This window comes from Oenanthe melanoleuca, chromosome 6 (assembly GCF_029582105.1).
Source record: "Oenanthe melanoleuca isolate GR-GAL-2019-014 chromosome 6, OMel1.0, whole genome shotgun sequence".
Lineage (NCBI taxonomy): Eukaryota > Metazoa > Chordata > Aves > Passeriformes > Muscicapidae > Oenanthe > Oenanthe melanoleuca.
In genome coordinates, this window is record NC_079340.1 from 22,654,733 (window position 1) to 22,673,817 (window position 19,085).

General features: G+C 43.3%; 1 protein-coding gene across 2 annotated transcripts in view; it reads left to right on the top strand.

The window, feature by feature from the left end:
* The window catches only part of SUFU (SUFU negative regulator of hedgehog signaling), an 83,938-nt gene that overhangs the window by 34,454 nt on the left and 30,399 nt on the right, over nucleotides 1-19,085 (top strand). Inside the window, exons 4-7 of one of the 2 annotated variants that reach the window (XM_056495027.1) lie at nucleotides 9,637-9,779; nucleotides 12,068-12,153; nucleotides 14,175-14,247; nucleotides 18,832-18,988. In XM_056495027.1, the coding sequence (XP_056351002.1) occupies nucleotides 9,637-9,779; nucleotides 12,068-12,153; nucleotides 14,175-14,247; nucleotides 18,832-18,988 (459 nt within the window). The remainder of the gene's footprint in view (nucleotides 1-9,636; nucleotides 9,780-12,067; nucleotides 12,154-14,174; nucleotides 14,248-18,831; nucleotides 18,989-19,085) is intronic. The other variant, XM_056495029.1, reaches the window with a different exon arrangement.

The window sequence follows — 19,085 nt, forward strand, 5'->3', positions numbered from 1 at the left end:
CTGTACTGAAGGAGGAATGCAGGACAAAGGAAGCAGCACAGGGAAGGCAGAAAACTCCTCCTCCTGCTGGTGTGAGGTCCTTTGGCCTTTCATACATGAGGTCTTTGTCCCACCCAGCCTTTCCTGGGAAACGGAAGCAGCCGCTTTAGCAGTTAAAAGCTTCTGCAGAGAGCAGTATTGCCTCCTCCTATGGAGGAGCTGAAAGCAACAGCACAGAGGGTTTGTTCTGCAGTTGCAAGGGCATCCTCTCTCACTGTCCGTGTGCAATTGTTTGGGATGCACAGAGGGGAGAGTTTGAAGCTTACACATACTGAGTAGCCTTCTGAAAAGGACAGTGTTTTCCCTTGACAGCTGCCAAACCCAAGTTAGATGAAACTGCAGAGTAGAGTAACTGCAGATGAACTGCAGAGCTGGAAGTTGGGTTCACTGTTACATATCCACCTTCTTACACATTCTATTGAAGATCTGTGCAGCAAGTGGTGCTCAAACTGTGCTTTCTGAGTAACCCACTCTGCCTGCGAGAGTGGCAGTGTGCAGAGCTCATTACAGACCATCTTCTGACAGCCTCAGAGCTAAAGATCCTTTGCAGCAGCCGCTCAGCCAAGAGGCAGCAAATGGGCACAGCAGGGGAAGTGTTTTGTTCTTGGTGGGAAAGAGAAACTGGGAGAGTATATTCAGAGGCTGTGGGCAGCCCAGAACCTCAGGGAAGTGGACTTTTGTGCTTTTTGATTTAAAATTAGGGGCTTAAAGGAGTCTTCTCAGAACACTTGGGGTGTTGTTTCAAAAGATGCTCCATAAACAAGCTGTCCATTTTGTATTTGAACCATAAATACAACTCTTGGAATAAGCATGTTTCTCTTGCAGTACTGTAATGGGTTGGTGGAGCTCAATGCATAACTATTTTATGCAAGTATGTGTGAATGCAGAGTTTTTCTGTTTCCTGCCCTTTGGCCTCCAGCTTTGCCAAAGTAAAAGAAAAGTTTGGCCTGTGCAAGCTTTAAATTCCTGAAAATTTAAGGGAAAATAAATCAACCACTGAGAGAAATGACACAAGGCACTCATGGAGACCTCTGCCCTCTTGTCCATTACAAGTTGCAGAACAAATGCCTGTGTAATTAAACCTTTTTCTAAAAGGGTTATGATGTGATAATTTTGTGGATGTTTTCTCAGAGTCCATTTCCCTTTTCCTGCCATTTCTTAAATAATTTTGCTAAAAGTGATACCCTGGTGCAGTTTAACAGTCTCTGTCAGATGTCTGTGCTGTGAAGGCTATTAAAAGAAGCTGCTTGCATGTTTAGTTTCTTCAGAGGTAGATATTGCCTTTGCTTCCCCTTCACACTCCTTGAAAGTTCTTCAACAGAAATGTCTAATAGATGCATATCTAGGGGAAGATCACAAGTGACTGTGCAGGCTTATGATACTCATGGGTCTGCCTAAGTTTCTGCCCTTCTCAGTGGCCTGCACATGTGCAGGTATGTAGGAGGTCCAACAACAAAGACATTTTTCTCACCTGCTGTAGTTCTATCCCCTCACTGAGGACATTTAAAGGTTGTCAAATGCTGTGGGTACCAGTCTTTGTTCTAGTTGCAGCTGGCTGGGAAAGATTCAGGTAACTGTAAAACATTCTGGCTTTCCTGTGCCAGAACACAGGATAAGGTTTTTAAATGACAGGCAATTATCTCTTCAGACTGGTCATATGGGGCCACTTGATCTGTAAATAAACTGTTATTAAATACCTGTTTTGAGCGAGACTTTATCTAACAAGAGATCCTGCTGTATGATATCCTTTCTGGCTCCTGGGCCTCCACCCCATCCTGAGGCTATTCACTTCTTGAAACTGTTGACGATGTAATTACCACCCTTTAAAGGGGTGCTGCAAAATGTGTCTCCTTTAGGTGAAGGATTCAGAAAGCTGGTAGCAGTGCAACTGGGCAGAGATGGAAGGGTCTCTTGCCTGACCTGGAGCTCAGAACTCAGGAAGTGCATCACTCCTGCTCCCTTATGGTTGCTGGAACAGGAGGATGGAGAAAGTAAAACTGGGGGAGGTGAAAGCACCCCAACCCTGCAGCAGCCATGGGTGATGGGTCTGAGTGATGGCGTGTAGAGGAGCAAGAGCTTGGAGCAGCAAATTTCTGTGGGTCTGAGAAGGAGCAACTGATATCTGTGTTCATTTTCTGACATATTCAACAATGCCAGCTAAGTCCTTTCATGCTGCCATGCCTTCTTCTAGCTTCCCCTTTCTGGAGGAGGGAGTCACACAGATAAATCTGCAGATGGGTGAGAACTGTGTTGTTGCAAAATCAAGGTGAGAGATGCAACCTGCCCTGGACAGTATTATACAAAAGGGATGCCAAACATGATGAATGTGCCAGCTCCTGGTTCTGCTGACTGCAAGGGCTGCAGAAGCCTGAGGGGAACAGAGTGGAGGAGCTAAATGAAGTTGTGGGGAGGAGAGAAAGTGTGGGAGAAGGTGGCTGGTGGAACAGGCTGTATAGAGTCAGGGAGAGGACAGGGGGCCCACCACTTGTAGAGGGTGGGAGTGTGCCCTGGGCACTAGAGTCACTTGCTGGGAGCCTGCATGAGAAATTCCCAGAGTTTGCAGTCATGGAAATTGTATACACACGTAGCATGGGGCAGGGAGAGGGAATGAGCTAGATATGCAGATCTGTAAGGGATGGAAAGAAATCTTGGAAAACAGAGGGGGGGAAGAAGAGGCTCAGAACTAATTTGCTTATTGTACAGAAGCATTTAATGTTTGGGTTTTTTTTGCTATAATACTGCACTCTGCAATGTTGCAGAAGGCTTCTGGGTGCCTGAGATCTACTTTGTGCTAAGAAAAGCAGTATTTGCAACTCCATCAGTGGAATCTGCAGTACAGTGAGGTACATTTTCCATCATCCCGCTGCCAATAGTGGTGATGACCCTAAGCACAACACAGATAAGTGAGGAATCACCTTGCTCTGCTGGTGATGTACCCTCTGAAGGTGTGGGAGGCTCTTCACTAGGCTTTCAGTTCAAAGAATTAAATTGTCAAGTAAGTTTATATGTGTTTGCATAAATTGATTTGGCTCCTTTGAGAGGGTTGTTAATTTTACAGACTTAACACCCTGGAGCTATGCAGTAATCAATTTTGTATTTTCAACTTGCATAGTAATTTAAAAAAATAATCTGCATCACGCTTCTCTGCTTTCTGAAACTCTCTTCAAACCTTAGAGGTTAAGCAGTTCTTACAGTACTGATAATCTGTTTTTTTTCCCTGCTATTTTTTTGAAGAACCTTTTGCCTAGGCCCCTTGTTTCTAAAAGCCCAATTTGAATCCCTGCAGTAGAGCTATTGTTTAATTGTATTCCTGGGATTTAATTCTTCCTAAGGGATCTTCTCTATGTTGCATGTCTGCAGCAGGCAGCAGCATTGTGTGAATTTGCACCTCTTTGGAGGTCCAGGGCTGGGGCAGTTCCTGTTTCCAAGGCAGGAGATAAGGGGCAGCAAAATTGAACTGAAAAAGAAAACAGGGAGGAAAAGCATTTTTAAACATAGTGCAAATATATCACAGCTTGGATTCTGCTAATTTATTGTATTTTCTTAAAACGTGTTCATCTTGACTTGAAAACAAAATTATAATCTAACTGCCAGTGGGCCCCACAGATTATATCCCAATTGATTTTTTTCCTTTTTCGTTACATGTGTGCAGTTCTTTGTAAGTTAGGAAACTAAGCTTGAGACTGAATATAGCATTAATTATTCTAGTTTAATGTGGCAGACAAATGAGTCTGAATAAAGTCTTATACTTTTTTTTTTAAATTTCATCCATATAACAAGTTGCAATACCAGTATTTCTTTGAGATATTAAGGCACAACTTTCATCTTTAGCTTTTGTATCAATTTATTCTAGCTGACATTTCTGCATGCATGCTTATATTTATTATTGAGCTAGTTAAAAATATATTAAGTAGGTCTGGTAAAAAATATAGCTATTACATTTCAGCACTGGACTCTGTGTTTGCCCTTAGTTTCTCTCAATTAATTCTAGCTGTTTGGTCTGCAAAATGGTACTGAAAAACAGCATCAAATCTTATTTGTGACAGATTGCCAGATTACTTTTTTTTTTTTTTTAACAAAGCCAGACTGAATATTAAAAATGTGTTGGAGAAAATGCATTTATATAATAAATTACACAGACCATGCATGGGGTAATGGCAATGCAATAAATTACGTTGTTTCTGTAAGTATTGGATAAGCTGCATTCAATTTAAATGTCTGGCTGCATCACTGTCATGCTGGTCAGGAACTCACTGGGGGCCTTTTTAACATTCCTGCACCCATAAGTCATGGAGTTAAAATCCTTCTTTGCCCTCAAATACACAATTTCTCTGAGTTATACAGGCTGACATCTGTGACTCGCTGCCTGCAGTTTAGCTGAGATCTTTGAGTGAAAATGTAGGTTTGTAGCCCTTAGAGCAGGCAGTTTTCACACTGCTGAATGCTGTGGATAGTGTAGGTCTGGTTCATGTGTGGGATGTGGTCATCTTGTTTGTGTGCCAAAATCCCCAGTGCTACATGCTAATGCAAATTTACTGGGGTTTTTTTGGGTTTTGTTTTGAATGGATTTTTCTTTTATTTTTAGACCAAGGTAGCAGAGAATTGCCAAGCATTGTACAAGCATAGCTAAGCAAATGTCACTGCTCTGAGGGGGTGATCCAGGTGTCCCTGCTGGGACAGGCAGGACTGTTTCTTTCAGCATCACCTTGCACAAGTCCCCAAATAAAGTGACCATTTAATGGTGGCCTGGCTTTCTCCACAAGCAGGAGGAACAGAAACATGCACTTGAAGGGTATGAGTCTAGAGTGGCTGGTTTTGCCAACACCAAGCACATGTAGTAGTTAGTGTATTTAGGACTTCCCCCACTCTGTACTGAATCAGCTTATAACCTGTAACACACTGTCCAGGTGGATTTATCTGGCTGATTACTCAGTACAGTTTAACCCCTCTGTTGCTGATTTTAGCTGGCATTTGGAAGGAGGAGGTGTCTTATCATAAGTACAGAGGAATGGTCAGGCTGCAAATCTGTTTTTCTAATTTTAAAATTTATCTCAAGAATTACGTGGCGGAACCATGTCATAAGGTAAGTTTCTGCCCTCTGGATGAACCAGGGTGGTGCAATTTGAACTGTCTTGGAGCCAGACAGGCTGGAGACAGGAGCCTGCATGGACAGGAGAAAAGCTTTAGGTTGCCTTGCTGTCTTCTTGTTAGTGGAACAGCATCAGGTCTTTGTTTTCCTCCCTAAGTTGCCAATGCACATGCAGGAGAAGATACTGGATTCCCAGATCCCCAAAGAGTGTTTGTCATCCACTCTGGGTGCAGGGTAGCCAGGTAACTGGAGATGTTCCCTGACTTACTTTCAGCCTGCGGCTGCTTTTAGGATGATGATGTCTTAGCTCCTTGTACTCCTCTAAATTTGCTTTCCTTTTCAATTTACTTCCTGTGGCAATAAGGGAGTAAGAACTCCTAGGAGGATCCCATATATGGAAAGCTGGCAGGTTTATGAAAGAAATTGAAAATACAGTGGGAAGTAATCTGTGTTTCTCTCTAGAGCTAGGTGACACCACTTGAGTGTAGATTGCATGCATTATACTGTTTATAAAACATCCTGAGGCCAAGAATAAGACTTGGTTTTATTTCCTTAGGCATCAGCTATATTTAGTCAAATTAAAGGAGGGAGGGAGAATGCACTCCAAGAAAATACACGAGCAAAGCTAGACAAAGAGAATTTACTAGTCTATAGTGGAATGGTTCCCTCTGAGTTATTTCCCCAGTTCTCATTACAGAGCAGTTGGATAGTAAAGTTAGGAGAGATTGTGCAGGTGAATTATGACTGTTGCTGCATGAAGGAACCTCACCTGCTTTATGTGAGCTGTAAAAGAAAATTGATAATGACATTTTAAAGACTTCAAAATATGGGTGGCTTAACAGAGTGGTCTGGTATAACTGCTGCTTTTGCATAATAGAATAGCACAAGAGCTAGTCTATGGCAGATTTAGAGACTTTTCATTTTTGTATAGCTAGAGAGAGGCTTCATATTTGCTATTATAAATTATGCACTAAAATAGTGAGTTTGAGTTTAAATGTTTTAATGATTTCCTTGTTGAGTTCTTATGAAATAAATACCTTCCTATGAAGCAGTTGGATTTCATGGAATAGGCAATCCTCACCAGAAAGAAACAGACGTTAAGGTTTTTTTTTGTTAAAACATAAATTTGCCAGAAAAAAACCAGTTTCAAAATTGTGAGGGTGATTCACCTTGCTATGTTAGGTTTAAGACTTGTTAGTTAGTGCCCCTTCCAAGCAGGAAGGGTGCAAGAGTCCCAGAGAGGGTACAGTGAGCAAGCCTGTGTATTTACAACACATCCCTTGCTCCCATGGTAACTGCTGGAGGATATGAATGTATCCTGGGGCAGATTGAGTACCTTAGCTCATCCTGTCATGGAGGGACCATGTAACCACCTCAGATTTACCACGAGGCAGAAGTATTCAGCAGCAGTCAGCTTGTGTGCAGTAAATCAGAGCCTTAGTTTACTCCTGAGGAATTGCTGATTTTTCCATAGGGTAATTTGGATTAACTTTTTAACATATTTTCTTTTAGCTCCTTTATTTTAATTTCTCCTGTTAATGGCTAGATCGTTTCTGTGCTTTCCCACCTGTCCTATGGATTTGCCAATTACCTGGTCATGTCCTGGAACTCTTTCTGGTGCCTGTTAGTTTTGCTGTGGTCATCTAAGGAAATGAGGTTTGTACAGTTGTGGTGTCTTTGTCCCTGTCCTGTTTTGAAAAAGTGAATGTGAAAGGTAGGAAGGGAGGATACTCTCAATTTCCAGCATGAGGCAATATAAAGTGATTATCTAGTCCTTTGTTTCTGTAATTTCTTAGTTTTTGTGACTACAAGTCATGTAATTCAGGCTGTTCTCAGTGCTGCAATGGTCTCTGAACAAGAGCTGATCTTACATCCCACATGGGTGACAATGCAGCAAGTGGAAAACTGGGTTTCAGGGTGTAATTCCAAATTTCTTGAACTCCCACAGGTTTTAATTTGGCTTCCTGTTATTTGCAGAATTTTTTTGGTGTGATTTAATTGAGTAGTCAGTGTGAATTTTGTGGTGTTTGTGTGTATGCAAGGGAGAGGGAGATTTTCTAAGTATTCAGTGTTCACAGGGACATAAACAGGTGGGTTTCCAGCAGAGACATTTGCATTTGAAAACCTGCTCTAAACGGGCTGGGCTTTCCCAGGAGAAGCAGCACCAACAGTGAAACGCAGCGATCGATCAGCATAGAATTGTGTGAGCATTTGATGGGCAAAATGTTGTGGTATAAAGACAGGGCCCAAGAATAAGCTCTTTGTGGCTTTGTTTCATTCCTGAAAACTGTGACTGAGGGGCTTTTATCATTTAAAAAAAATTAATCAGCTACATTTTGTCTAACTTGGAAAATATCACAAGATATTACTTGCAATGTTCTAAGTGCTGTTTCTTTAATCAGATCTTGATATAAAAAATAATTTTTATTTGTCTGCTTATGTTTTCTCAGCTCTAAAAGTAAAGTAAAATTTGATCCAGTCCTTCCAGTCACAGAGCTGGAAGCGTGTAATTTAGTGCACATAACGATAAACTCTTTGAAGCAGCTTGTGTTCCCTATGTTTTCTTTCTTTTCTATTTTTAACTAAGGAAAGCATTCCCTTACTTATCATAGCACTTCTGTTACATGCCTCATTTTTTCAGGCTAAGTTCCTTGTGGTATTTAGAGTTTATTTTAATCCTTAATCAAATGAGCTGTCCATGAAATTCATCTGAAGAAACATATGTAATAAATGTTCAAACCCACACCAATGGGGACACCCAGTGGAGACGCTCTGAGTTGCCCAGCATTACAGCCAGGAGTGGGCCAGCAGCTCCTCATCAGGGAGAGGACTGCAAACATTTTTAAGCACAGCAATTCTGAGGGAACTCTCATTAGTTTACCTGCCTGCTGCTGAGGGCTCCCTTGAAGCATCCTGCCCTTGCTGCCCTTGCACGAGTCCGTGTTTGCTGTCAGGGTGGTCCTGGTGCACAACTATTGCAATGGGATGTGCAAGCACCCAATTCCTTGGGGGGGGTGTTTAATGTTGCAAATGGAATAAGTTGCAATTACTGGCAATTCAAAAAGCTTTTCTCTTGCTGTTGCAGACACTGCCATGTTCATCTCTTAGCCCTATAGATATTTAAGAGGTGACCTGTTGCGATATGTTTGGAAGGTGATGTGGGAAGGTTAGGTGAAGATCCAGGACCGTGGGGAGGGCACATCTCTGAATTGGATCCTGCTCCTGTAGCATGGGAGATGCTCCAGCCTCAACAGACAGCAACTCAACCAACCACTAATGTTTTCCAGTCTGCACTGGAATTCCTAGTCCTCCTCCAGTTAGCAAGGCCTCCTTTTCTGCTGAGCTCCAAGTGTGGCCTTGGGAGAGACCACAGTGAGGACAGCAGCCCAGACTGCCTTCATGGATGACCTTGGACAAGGAGAGGGGCACAGGACCTGCCACTGACTTTGGAAGCAGGCAGGCAGTACTCAGTTCATCCCTGAACCACTACACCTATCTCAGAAGGCAGAATGTGGATTTCAGGTTGTTTATTTGTATGTACGATAAAGCTCTGCTTGGACAAGCACAAGACCTAGGATAAAAGCAGTCAGCTAGGCAGCATTACCACACATGCTCCAGGAACTGCATGCGAATGGAGCATGCTTTAATTGTTGTGAATGTGGTCATGGCTGGTTGTTTTACTTCTAGTTCACTCAGAAAGCGAGCATTAGCCTTTCCTGTGATGGGGCAGCATCAGACAGATGGGTTCTGGTGTGCCTTCTGGCTAGCTAGTGGAACATGGGATTATCTGGGGTTTTGTCTTTCTAAGCAGGAGGGGAGGAAAGGAATGCCTGCCTTGTTTTGATGCAGTCTATTCTGACATAGAATGAAATGTATAGCCTACTGGTTTTCCTCATTGTTTGGGAAAAAAGAAACATATTAATTATGATTCTGCACCAAAGCCACACAGATGACTGGGAGAGAGAGTGATTTTGACTTATACTATCACAAGGTGGGCAGCAGAATTTTTATTAGATATAGCAGGTAGTATTCATGTTTAATTCAAATTTCTGAATAATTTCACTGTACTAAATTAAGAGTGTGAATTGCTGTGGCAATGGGCATCCAGTATGGTCTGCTGACTTTCTGTGCCCTCTCACAAAAGGAGGCTAATAGTACATGAGAGACAGGCTAATTTTATTTGCTGGTATTCCTGTGTTGGGCTTAATATCAGAGTAGGACAGTGATTTTTTTTTTTTTTTTTTTTTTTTTTTGCCAGAGCACTCAAGAGTGGGAACTCTTGAAATCAGTGCTTGAATTCAGATCACTCAATGAGACTCCATTCCTGTTTCAGGTGGTTCAGAGGCTCAGCAGAGCTGGCCAGGGACAGGCAGTGAATAGTCACCAGTGACTGTCTCAGTCCAGGTTGGAGGTCCCTGCCTGGCAGCAGTCAGGAGCAAGGCTAACAATAGAAGGAATGTTCTAGCAGACTTCACAAACTAAATATTTCCTGTGTCTTGCTCTTGCAGAAAACACCTTTTGCAGCGGTGACCATGTGTCGTGGCACAGCCCTTTGGACAACAGTGAATCTCGAATCCAGCACATGTTACTGACAGAAGACCCCCAGATGCAGCCAGTGCAGACTCCTTTTGGAGTTGTTACTTTCCTACAGGTACACCCAGCCACGATGGCTCCCACTGCCACCTCCTGGGGGAGTGGAGAGCAGCTAATGTTGCATTGAGCTGTGTAACTCGGATATTTATTATCCTGTCTTCAGTTTCAAACATGAGCAGTGAAAAAACAAATGTTGAGAGAAACACTTTTAAAAGCTAATGTGAAGATTAATTGAAATTAATTCTATTGTAATATTGGTAAGTGATCCACTGGTGTGAATGCCAGCAAGAGAAGAGTTTGGAGCAGGACTTGGAGCTGTTTTAACAGTACTTTAATGGCAAAAACGGCTTGCAGCCCTGACACAAAGATTCTTTAGAGGCTGAGTTTTCCTGTATTGATCTACTGTTTAAGAAAGGCTTGGGTTTGCTTTGCAAAAGAAATATTTAAAAAGTCCCTTGTGATTTAACTCTGCTGTTCAGCATGGGGAGCTTCTGTGGCCAAACAGGTTTGCTTACTTTCCCAAAGTCCTTCTGAGCGATGCTTCTCAGATATGGGCTGCTTTGGATATTTTTAAATTGCATATTGGGTTAATAACCTTAGTGGGAGAGTGGCACAGTTTATGCCACCTACTGATTTCTTCATGCTCCATGCAAAAGCTTCCCTCCTGTGGGAAAATTCTAGTATCTATCTTACAATTTAAACTTTTGGTTGCTCCCATTTTTCTTTGGCTGTAGTTGCAACATATAAAAGGAAGTTCTGTTACCAGAAACCTGCACATGACAACTGCTGTGCAAGGCTTTTCTGAGGTGCCCAAATGTCTCTGTTTTATCAACAAAAACAATGTGGGTGTGAGATTAATTAGTACAAGGTGAGTGTGGGACCTGGAAGGGGAGAGAGAGCCAAGCTAAGTAGGATAATCCCTGGCTGACTCTCCAGCTAGTAGTGCCCAGCTGTCCTGAATCAAAGAAACAGTCAGCTTGCTTCTTCCTGAGGCCCTTCGCCTCTCATCTTCCACAACACATACAGTTGACTTCATTTTCCCCTTTGTTTGATGCTTGTTGTTATGGATTTATTTTGACCCATGAGGATAGATGATTACAAAAAGCAAAGAATGAACACAAAATAATTTCCTGTTTAGAGCCTTGCTGTTTGTGTGTAATTAGTGAGTGAAGGCCCAGGGAGGGGTGTCCTGAAGCAGGGGTGATTCAGGCTGTTGGTGGAGGAAGCCTGGAAGATGGATGGGGATGAAGTGCACCTACAAGGGCTGGGTCCTGAGAAAGTGAGCTCTGCAAGGGGCAGGAGAGGTAGGGTGTGCAAAGCTGGGTGCTGAGGGTTTTCCATACAGATCTCTATCAGTGCAGTGATGTGCCTGCAGCAGAAGACACATCCTTAACTTCTGCTTGCTGCTCTTCAGAACTTAATTTTCAGTTTTCCTCTTTTCTGATAAAACATCACTTGAACAGATTTTAACCAAAAATTCAGTGTTGTTGTAATAGACTTAAGAGTATTGAAGAAGAAAATAGAAGGCCATGGCTAAAAATATTTTTCATCTCAGAGTGAATGATTGTGCTCAAAGGTAATAGCCAGTGGTTGATACGGCAGGAAGAAACTGCCTTCTACTATCAGCTGAAGGGTGTTTCACCCCTACATTTGAAGCAGCTGATCTCAGCTGCTCTTAGAGAGACATCTGGTATTGCTCAGTGTGGCAGCTCCTATCCTGAAAAGCAAACACATCCTGCTTTATACAGGAAGGCAGAAGTCTGCAGTTGCCTGCAGTGACAAGTGGATTATGTGGTGTGTAAGCAGCTTTACTTTATGGTGCTGGGTAAGATATAACCAGTCAGCAAACTGAGTTGGTCAAGGATTTTATAAGCACCAAAGCAATCCCATGTGGCAGCAAATCCCTTGGCTGGTTGAGATTGCTCTATCAAATGACTGCTAGGGGCAAATGCAATACTGCACAAGCAGTGTTTGTATGTGGTCAGATTCTAACCTGTCTTGCTCTGTCCTGTCTGTGGGGACTTGATTGAAAATTTGAGCAGACCTAGAATATAAACCCTGATTTGTCACCAGACCCCCCCTCATTGTTAAATTCACACACTCTATAGAAGATCAAATGTTACATGACCAGGGTGTTTCACATGGTAAGTGTAGAGAGAGAGAACAAGGTCTTGTGGGATCCCACTGTTGTCTCAGTCTCCATTTGTCTGGGCATATCTAGTTAAATTAAACACATGGTGCTTCTCTGTGTCTGCACTGTTTGATCCAGTACCACGTGGCACATTTACTCCACAGTTCTACCATGGTTCCCACCCAGTTTAGTATCTTTGTTGTTATTTATTACAGATTGTTGGGGTTTGCACTGAGGAACTGCATGCAGCTCAGCAGTGGAATGGTCAAGGGATCTTGGAACTGCTTCGGACTGTCCCAGTGTAAGTGGTCATATAGCCCATAAGGGGAGCAATTCCATAGAGAACAATTCAGTTGTTTATTTTTATTAACAATCTTTAACTTGCTGATGGAACTTATTTAATCTGTGCTGTAGCAAGAGATGGGAATTCATTGTAAATCTGTTCTCACGCACAGACACTTAGATGGCAAATTAATGCATGTGGAAGTCCACATGTTCAGGGTGAAAGAGAATGAGGTCTTGAAAGCTTAATTTCCTTCCTTTTATGCCTGCAGGGTTTTCTCATTGGTTCTTCCTGGGATAACTGTTACTGGTGACCTCGCTGTTTAGTTCAAAGAAAGGAAGGAGAGGGTCTGGCTTACAAAGCTGTCTGAAAGTGAGAAAGTCACTCTCAAATTTGGCCCACTCTTGGTGGGCCAGTTTGCAGCAGGAGGAGCATTCATGAAAGTGAAGTTCATTGTTTTGCCATGGGAAAAATAACAAAGATGATGCTGGGTTAAGGAAGAGATGGGTTTAAAATGGTAAATGATATGTTGATGCTTTGTTTTCTGCCAGCTAAATCTTTTTGGCTTGCAGGTATTTTGTTTAAATATTTTAAAATTCAGTGGAAGTTATTGCCATGTGATTGTAACTCAAAATATTTACTTTTTGAAGCAAAATAGTTCTGAATATTCCTTTCTGGGCACAATAGTACACTCTCCAGTGTCACGATAGACTTGAATTGATGGATTATTTGGAAGAGCTAGACTTCTTTAACTTGAACTTCTCCCTTTTAGGCACAAGTGCAGATAATTCATGCAAATGCCCTAGAGTAGAGTGAATTTGTCCAGCTGCAAGCTTTATTTCTGGATGCCTGAGACAATAAACATTGCCTGCAGCTCTTTTAGCTCCTCTAAGTCAATACAGATACAGCACCTCTCTCCTCAGTCTGTTCTCATGTTGGTTTTTGGCTTTTATGCTGTGATATAAGCACCTTTCCAAGGAAAAAATGAGACCCAAATGTGCATGATTTGAAGGCAAAGCTGCAAACTACTAAACCACTGATGTGGAACAAGGGTCTCTTGCACCCCAGTGAGAAACTGTGGCAGGTCACACCCCTGCATTCACAACTTCCAAAGTGATGTGAAAAAATGAGTGGCTATCCATGTATCTGAAAACCTTTTTTGCTCTTACTCATAAGTGTTTTAGGAGACTGACACAAACTAGACCAGAGGAGGGGGCTTTTGACTGCAATAACAAAGTATCTCATGAAAAAAAATTAATTTTTTATGGCAATTCCAAAAGACTTTAGTTTTTACTTCAAATTAAAAGCACTATCTGAGGCTGAATTCTGCAGTGCACTGCACTGTGACCCAAAGCAAAGTGTCTGAGTATTTCATCTTCACAGTAATCTGTTTTCTACCACCTTTGTTGGGAAACACCTTGAGCCTTCCAGCTTTCATTGAAATGATAACAAAGATTTCCTTGAACCATCTGAGTACTTTGGCACTAAGTACCAACTGATCAAAATGTCTGTTGTGATAGTATTTATCAGAGCAAAAAGTTCTTTGTGGTACTGAACGTGACTGCCAATCTTGGCAAAAAGTGGAGTCCCACTGGGGCCCTGCTCTATTCTTAGATATGTAATAGAGAATAAATCTTGACTCTATGCCTTGCCCATCTTTCTTTGACTCAGGCTACACTGGACTTCTCAGTCCCAGTTTGTATCCTGTAAGATTAAAACCTGTCTCAGTCTTGTATGAGCAAGGGGGCCTGCACAGGGGATAACAGCCTGTGTCAGTCCTGACTGCTCTGCATGTCTGGGTGGTGCCAGACACTGAGCAGATTAACAGCTAGGTCATGGAGAGGTTTTATTATTTATTTATTTGGAAAACGTAAAGAGAAAATGCATGCTGTGGGATGTGTACACCGCATAGAAGGGTTTCTAGACTTATTTTAAACCCTAATCTTGTGCTTCCTTACAGTACAGGTCCACTCTGAGGACCCTGCTGGGGAGTTCTAATTAAAGGGGTTGTTTGGTTCATTACCTGTCTTTCTTTGTAGAGCTGGAGGCCCCTGGTTGATAACAGACATGCGAAGAGGAGAAACCATATTTGAGATTGACCCACATCTGCAAGTATGTCTTTAGTTTATAAAATGTCATATCTCTTGTAGTAGCCAAGGAGAATTGGTTTACTGTTAACAATAGTTCTAATATTTTCTGTTAAGTTTCTTGGATCTTCTCAATGTTTGTAATAATCCTGGAAAAGTTTTAGAAACTTTTTGCCCTCGTAGAGGTGGCTCAAGAGAGACACTTCCAGCCCCAAGTGAATGGTAGCTCTAGGAAGAAAGAGAAGGGAGACCAGGAAAATGGAATCTCTTATATGAGGAAAATTGGTAAGATTTGGACTGGTTGTTATAGAAAGGAGGAAGAAAGAAGATTAAAGGCATAGAATAATACATGATTTAGGAATGGTACACCAGGATATTCCTTCCTCCTTTTATATGCAAATGTAAGGAGATATAACATGCAGAAAACTCAAAACCAACTAAGTACTATTTTTCCACAGCAAATGTGGCAGTGTAGCTAATTCCTGTAGCATATCACTTGAGGTCAAGTAGTTACTGTGGACTGAGAAATGATGGAAGCCCAAAAGTACCAGATGCAGTTATTAATAACCCATGCAGGAAGAAATATTAAACCTTTTTCTTCAGAGTTCAGTTTAATTTATGAAATTTAAAGATAAGAATAGAACCTCTATGGAGAAGTTACTGTATTATGGACTTCTCCTGATCCATGCACCTGGGAGACAGTTCTGTAATCCCTTCAGCAGAGCTGGAGTACATGGTACTGCAGTGCATGGGTCTCAAGCAAATCCAGTGTGGTGCTGGCCATGTTTCAGTGAATTACTGAGTATTTGCCTTTAACAGAGAACTTATGGCTCAGCCTGGTAGGGCACGTGCAAATGTGCATGTTTTGTACATGCATTTGCTTATGGTCTGCATGTCTGTATCTGATTATTCTCAATTGCCTCACAACATCTTTTACTTTGAAAGCTTAAGAACAAAACCAAATTCTACTTTTACTGGTTTTAAGGATTTGTTCATCTAAAATAACCCCAGTCTGAGAAACACAAAAAAATGTTCCATAAATGTCCCACAATGTGGGAGCTAATAAAACTGAAAGTCCCATAAAATTTTTAGACTTTCCAGAACCTTGCCCTTTCCCCTCCTGGAGAGGTGTTTCTGTTGTCTGCACACTGGTGATTCCTAATGATAACAGGGTTTTCTTCAATTTACTGTAAATGAAAAATAGCTCAGCTTACTGGAATCTGAGTCAGCCAAGGCAAGTTAAGGCAAATAAAAGAGTACCTCTGCCTCACCAGTGTGTCCTGCTGCTGAAAGCTGCTACGTCTGTGGTCCTTCCGGACTTCCTCACATTGAACACATTCCTGTTTCTGTTCTCTCTTGCCCTTGTAGAAGTGTGTATGGGCAGGTGTGTTTGTGCACACCTCCCTCCTGCTCAGCTGCCACAGCCCCCAGGGATTCACAGAGCAAAATCCACCCCTGAGTCCCACAAACAGCCTCTGCTGAGTGCAGGGAGTAAGGCTGTGCCAGGCTGGCTTCAGCCCTGTCATGTGCCTCCTGCTCTAATGAGTGGGGAAAGGATAAAGTGTCGTTTTCTTGGTGTTGGTAGAGGGTGTGTGAGACCAGAAAGGCAGCAGTGGAAGTGAGGTGCAGAGGAGGGAGGGAACAGCAGAGAAACTGGACAACTTTCCAGGGAGCCAGCAAGCATGTTGTCTGTCTGGGAAGCAGGCAGAGCTTGTTTGGAGGCTTCATTGTCTCTTGTGGGAATTGGTTGAGGCCTAAACCCTGCTCTGGCAGCAGCAGCTGTACTTTCTGTTCGAAGTTGCTGAGAATGGATCCCAACTAAGATGTCATCCCAGGATGTCGGCAATTAACGCTGTGGCAATGCTGGTTGTTTTCTGTTCAGCCAGGCTTCCCTGTAGGCCATTCAGATTTCCCTGGCAGCACTGTCAAACAATTCCTGTCAGACCCCAGCTCTGTGCTGATTCTCAGTGCTTTGCTTCTGTTTAGCAGATATCTCAGAAGAGAATAAAGCTGATTTGAATTTCCTGAGTTGTGGTTGCTGCTCTGCAGGTCACACTGCAGTGCTCTGGCTTGTGTAAAAAGGGATCAATGACTTAGAGCCTCAGAGCATCCCTCCCACATGCTGAGAGGAAAATGGGACAGAAATATCCTTTCTTTGAGGAAGGAAAGAGCTGAACCTCCTTTGCCCTGGGCTCCTCCAACCTCCTGTTCAAGCTGGCCTTTCAAGGGAGGAAGAACAGCCCCTCAGTCCAGGCAAATCTTTGCTGGCTAAAGATGGGGTAAAACTGTGTATTACCAGAGCTGTGAGTCTACACTGGTTGGGGTTTTTCGGACTTTTCCCCCCTTAACATCAATACTTGCAAACATTATAAAACAGGCATGCAAATTAGGCTGTCATAAGCCAGCTCATTTCCATCAGCTCCCCATGATCTCCAAGGGATGCCAACAGAGCAGCCCTTCTTCCCCTGAGGAAGTGCTCTGCAAGCCAGCTGAGCTGCAGATGAGAGCCCTTTCCCCCTCCCCGAGGCTCTGCACTCTGTCCGTAGGGTCTGGCTGGGAGTGGGGCCCTGGCTGCAGGGATGGGGGAGCAGATCCCACCAGAGCCTCACAGCCCTCTGGCCTCTCCTTCTCCCTGCTCAAGAGCAGGTTTGATGGCTCTCCCATGATTCCCCAATGACTGGGATAAAAAATAGCTTTGCTGACAAGTTACACCTCCCCACGCCAGCTCATTTGGGTCCTCACAGAGCACCGTGGAGGGCTCCCAAAGGATCCACGCGCTAAATCTCACTTAGAGCATTGTCTACATATGTAGGAACGGATGTATTTTTATTTCTTTTCCCACAAGTTCTATTTTTGGGTGACACAACTAATTTTATGCTTAGGATAAAACAAAAGAAAATCACAGATTTATTATTTCTCAGATTTTCCTATTACGTTTTCAAGAAGTCAGTTTCCCCTGACGCTGGAGGAAGATCCTAACAAGGGGGACAAAGAAGAAAAGCAGTTGCTTGAATGCTTAAGTCTAAGTCAAGACTGTTCTGGTCCTGCACTCAGCCACAGGCTCCTACCTCAACTTTTGGGCCAAAGAGCGGGTTTTGGGAGGCGATCCAGATGGAAAAAAAAAGAGTTGGCTCAAGGGAAGGGGTAGGAACACATGGAGGAGGGTGGGACTGCAGTCATTGCAAATTACATCAACTTAAACCGCTGTGCAACCACACCCTGAATGCTTGTGCTTATCTTTGAGCTGCTCAAATCCTCTTTTGAATGGTCACAAGAACAGGCAATGCCCTTCCCAGGGTGCAGCATGCACAGCTGGGCAAGGGGAGGGACATATATGGGTTTAGTCTGGAAACTCTTTATTGGGGACAGATTTTGCAAAGAGCAAAATGTTCACACAATCTTTTGTCTTCAGTGGCAATGTCAAACCAGAGGGTACTTGCATGGAGTGGAGAGATCGTCTCCCATTGTGTATGACACCACTCTGCTCTCTCCTCAAATCTTTGAAGTTTCTTGGGACTGCCTGCGTTTTGAGGTGACACAGACGTATGTAGAGAGAGGCAGATTTTGCTGGTGCTACTGAGCAGTACCAGAGGCAACACCCCTTCAGAAAAGGGGGAAGTGAGCCTGGCTGGTTTGATGCCAGGGAAGAGGTGCCAGCCCTTCCTCGGTGTGGCACAGCCCCGAGTTTGTTCAGCTCAACATTACCCCCTTGTGGGTCACAGGTGGAAATTCAGACTGATGCCCATGTCCAAGAAGGTGGAACTTCCTGTAGATGTTCTGGCTGTAGCTTAGTGCAGTCTTGCTGGCAACAGATGCACATGTCCTTGAGAAAATGCCTGGTGCCTGAGAGCATCCAGCTGCTTATGATTGGTGTGTGACACCTTCTGAGACCCAAACACGGTTACGTGCTTGGAAAGTCCAGCTTGCGAGGGAGGGAGTTTGTTTATTTGCCAATAGAGAAAACTATGCAAAAGCTTTGACATTGGGAACAGACCTGTGTCTCCTTGCACGTCCAAACTTGCATGTTTGTCCTTTATGGGACACCCAGCACATTGGAAAGCAGAGATTCTCTGGGAAGTTTGCAAATCAAGAACCCGTGTGAATGATGAGTCTCTCCATGAGCTGTTTTCATTGTGGGACTCTTTGGTAAGGTTGGAAAGAGAACTTCAGTTATTCAGGGGTTTGTTATCATTAAGATAACATATAAGAGATTGACTGCCAAGCTGTGCTTCGTGTCTTAAATATTTCAAGTTGGTGTAAATCACTGCTAATGCTGAAAGAAGCAATCCTACACACCTCAGGCCATTGATTTCCACCTTTCTCTCTCCCTGCTTTGTGCCTGCCAGGGCCGTGTAGTGAAGCAATGGGGACAGGGTGGGATTTCAGACCAACCCAGAACTTCAGAAAAGGTTTGTTTAATTCAGAATAGCTTCCTGATTTGGCTCCATGTGCAATTGCTGACACAGCAAAACAGAGGGTCCAGAGAGTGAAAATTGTCCACAAAAGGAGATCTGCAGGAGCTGCTGAAGGTTGGGCTGCACAATGGCGGGTTCCAACTCAGGCTCAAGCCACACTCAAAAAAAGTCTTGGTGTTTTGAATCTTTTCAAGCAGGAGAGAGTCGACAAAGGGATTGAGACAGATGGCTCAAACCTGAGTGGAGTGAGTGCCAAATGTGCCTGGGATGACCTGAGCCGGCCACCAGAGGATGATGAAGACAGCAGAAGCATTTGCATTGGGACCCAGCCTCGGCGGCTCTCTGGGAAAGGTAAGAGCTCCTGGGCCAAGTCACTGCCATGGCCTTTCAGCTTCTCTTCTGGTGGGCCTGGGCAGTCACTGGGTCATGCTGCATCTTCCAGTTCATA